This window comes from Poecilia latipinna, unplaced genomic scaffold (genome assembly GCF_001443285.1).
Source record: "Poecilia latipinna isolate Pla-1442-1.1 unplaced genomic scaffold, P_latipinna-1.0 Scaffold4421, whole genome shotgun sequence".
NCBI classification, from domain to species: Eukaryota; Metazoa; Chordata; class Actinopteri; order Cyprinodontiformes; family Poeciliidae; genus Poecilia; species Poecilia latipinna.
Window position 1 is genome coordinate 15,829 of NW_015117037.1, and position 3,980 is coordinate 19,808.

Consider the following 3,980-nt stretch of genomic DNA (forward strand, 5'->3'; position numbering starts at 1 on the left):
TGTGAAAAACTCAAAGTCTCTGCTGTTGAAGCCGTCTGTAACAAGACTGGAGTTGATATTGCTGGACAGATGATGTGCAGTTTCCCAGCATTCAGTGAGACCAGACTGAACTTAGAGAAACATGTGTTGGCATCTCTGGCAGAGAAAGAAGACTTTAACATATTCATCACCTACATTCAAAATCCAAGGGCTCAAGTCGAGGCTTTCATCAAAGAACAAGTAAAGAAATACATGTTCATGACACAGAAAGTTAAAGCCCAAACTATCCTGAAGAAAAATGTAGAAGAAATCAGCAGAGTCATCAGTCAGGCTTTGTTTGAGGCAACAGAGAAATTCCAACACATTAAGGGAAACATAGAAATGTGGGTGGAGGAATTTTCGAGAAAACTAAAACCAAAGTTGATACTTGATACTGTTAGTTGTCAAAACTTCAGTGACATTAACAATTTTGACTTTCTTAAAGAAGAGATAGAGAAAGGCCTGAAAAGAATCACAACAGAGATGAGCGAACTCCCCCTGGAAAAGGTGAATGACTGCAGGATGAAACCTGATCAGATCCTGATTGATCAGCTGTGTAACTGCTGCTGGGAAAGGTGTCCATTCTGTGCTGCTGTTTGCACCAACACTTTGAAGGACCACAGACCTGAGAAGCACAGCGTTCCTTTTCATCGACCCAATGGGGTTAATGGTTTCAGAGTTAGAGGAACAGATGATCTGGTCATTGATTTCTGCACCACATTAGTTGCAAGTGATGGAAACTTTCAGCCAAATGAGTCAGATTGTATAGTTCCTTTTAAACAGTACCCAACTGCAGGAGAACCATATGCTTCATGGAGCATTACAGCTGATAACTCTAAGCTGGCCTTCTGGAAATGGTTTGTCTGTCGCTTTCAAAAGGAACTGGAAGAGTACTATGATAAGAAATTCCAGGGTAGAGGAGAAATTCCTCATCAATGGAAAACCCTCAGTAAGAAGGATGCTATTGAAAGTCTAAAAGAAAATGTAGTTTGTGAGGAAACTGCAGCCATCCATAAAAATTAAACAAAGTTGTCGGAGCAATAATTTTGATTTTCAAGGCTCTACAAAATTAACTTCATTACCTTTGATTTGTACATCTTGAATGTGTTATATTTTAAGGATAACTGATATAGCTTCAAACAGCTGTATGTTTTACTTTATATTATTTTTCAGTCATTTTGTTTTTTCTGTTATTCTGATTATTTTTTTAGTCACCAAAATGTGCTATGTAGGAACTAATCATTGAAATATCAAATATGATTCTTGATTTGGGTTAAGAAAGGCAAACAAATGGCAAGTATGTAAACATCTTGCCTTTTGTATCCAGAATGAATTGATTTATAATGGTATATTTTTTCATGTTTTAAATTTAATACATGTATTTTAAAATTAAAATCTTAGTCCATATTTTTGAAGAGCAATTACAATCTTAATAATCCAGTATATAAATATTATAACATACCTCATGTTTGAATTTCATGAACAAAATGTTTTTTGTAAATGAGCAACAATTTAGATTTTTTTCCAATTTATTTCATTTATGTTCATGTTTTTTCATTTATGGTGAGTTAAAGTAATTTGTTAAGCAACTCAATAATTTTGTCTTTCTTTTTATTTATTTATTTTTTTATTTCTTTAGTCATGCTGTGATATGTTCCCTATAGATTTGTCTCTAAATAAACTTAAGTTTTATAACAGAAAATTATAATCTAAAAAATTTAACCACTCTTGAAATAATTGCAATAAATATACTTCTTTGACATATCACATCATTAATAATACATATTATAAGATTTAACAGGACAAAGAACGCAATGATGCAAAACCCTGTTTCACCAGTAAAAGTTGTGTTTGATTGTAACTTGTATTACATTCAATGAAATCAGACAACTGCTCCTGCTTCCCTTGTTTACTTCTTTAAAATAAATAAAGGTGTGAAACCAAATAAGTTAAATGCTTTGGATCTGGTTCGAGAATCAATGTTCACCAAAATTTATTTTCCAGGAGTTCTCGTGTTGTTCATTGTAAGATCAATGCTATTGGTAAAACAGTGAGCTACTTTTAATGATACATTTTTAGTATAATTCCTGCATGTTTATCAAAGACTTTACCTATAACTTGTTCCACTTCAGATATATAATATATAATGTGTTAAACATGTCCACCTAAATATGTTAAATTTGTTATATGTGTAAACAAAAAGCTATGCTTGTAAGTACATAAAGTGATGTGGTATAATAAGTTAAAATAATTTGGAAATATGCAGTTAAAACCATTTTGTAGAAAAGTAATCTTTACCATTTGTTATTTTGAAGGGATCATGTTTGTAGAAAGTAGTGGTGTAGAGTAAAGCAACTTTACTGATTCGTGGTTGACTTGAGAGTCAAGAAGTGATAGGAGAGTAGAGAACAGACATAGACATAATACAAGAGTAGACCCCACATTGGCTGCAGGAAATACAGCGACCATCTTGGATGGGTCGTCCCTCCTACTTTGCTCAACTAAAACAGCAGAAGATGCCTCAGCACTGAGGGATATTGTTTGGATCAATTACTGATGTGAGGGCTCAACAGACAACGTTTCAGAAGTAAGATGGACATTTTATTGTGTGTTTTGTGATTAGAATATTACTTTACTGTATTTATGTCCACAGACGAGCAGTGATGGCATAGTTACTTTGAAAAAGTAACTTTATTTGGATTACTGATTACTCCTTGAAAAAGTATTAGATTACTGACTACTTGATTTGAAAAGTAACTAAGTTACATTAAAAGTAACTTTTTTAGTTACTTTCAGCAGCTGCTGCTGACAACGCTCTGCCACCTTTGAAATTACTTTGAGCTTTGCCAATACTTACTTGCAAGTTATTTTATAATGGTTAACATCAACAATGTATCTCCACTTATAAGGAAGAACTAAAGAGGAGATTCTTTTTAATGGCCACACCTTACAAAAAAACAAACTTTAGTAATTTGTGTGTTCCACAGAGCCGTGCAGAGACCACTAAAGGGGCAGGTGCTTAAAAAAGGGCACATGTAACCGCCTTCTAGGACAGAATATTAAAGCCACACAGCTTTCAGAGTTTAATAAACAATGATAAATTACAAAATTGTGACATATACAATCAAAGCATACAACTATGCATATGTAAGATATTTTATTAGTAATTTCTTACTGCAGGTCTATTTTGTTATAGGAAAGTATTGCAACATTCAAACCTGCAATTTAGCAAGATATGTAAATCAGAGCTAGACCACCAGACATATTTTGTCTTTACAGAATTACACTATTCTGTGGCTCTGTGGGTAGAGTAGTCATGTTGTGATCTGTAGGTTCAATTCCAGCTTCCTCCTGCCACATGTCAATGTGCCCCTGGGCAAGGCATTTAACCCCAAATTGCCTACCAATCATTGTATAAATGTGAGGGTGAATGTGACTCTAGTGAAAAGTGCTTTGAGTGGTCAAAATGATTGGAAAAGCACTATATAAGTTCAGTCCATTTACCATTTTATTAAAAATATAAACAAGGGTACAATGCAACCTTTTGGTGGACTGTAATCTATAAAAAAGAGCTGCCTGTTTGCTACACTTGCAGTGGAGATGAAGATGGTCCATTCAGGAAAGCAGAGTTGCATCAAACTTTAATGTGGAACTGCAGAAAAAAGACAAAACACAAAAGCAAAAATTTAATTGATAGGCATGTCACCATGAGAAAGGTCTACTGAGTTTTGCTTAAAAAACTTTTTTTAAAATTAAATTACATATTTTTGTCTCATGAAGTGAAACAATTACTTCCAAACCAAACTTATTTGCACGTATCATAAATCTTTTCTTGCTATTCAAAGTTTTTGTTTGTGATTCTCATATGACGTCATGGGCAGGGCCCAAAATCACAAAATATTTCTGATGTGTGCAAATAAAAGTTTATGTTTGGCAAATAACTGTTTAAGTTTACGAGACAA

The 3,980-nt window shown here is 33.7% G+C and overlaps 1 protein-coding gene across 1 annotated transcript in view; it reads left to right on the top strand.

Annotated features, from left to right (window-relative positions):
• LOC106942617 (interferon-induced very large GTPase 1-like) overlaps positions 1-1,913 on the top strand; it is a 17,735-nt gene extending 15,822 nt beyond the window's left edge. The window contains exon 9 of the mRNA XM_015025941.1: positions 17-1,913. Coding sequence (XP_014881427.1) covers positions 17-1,041 — 1,025 coding nt within the window. The 3' untranslated portion in view covers positions 1,042-1,913. The remainder of the gene's footprint in view (positions 1-16) is intronic.
• The last annotated feature ends 2,067 nt before the right edge of the window (positions 1,914-3,980 follow it).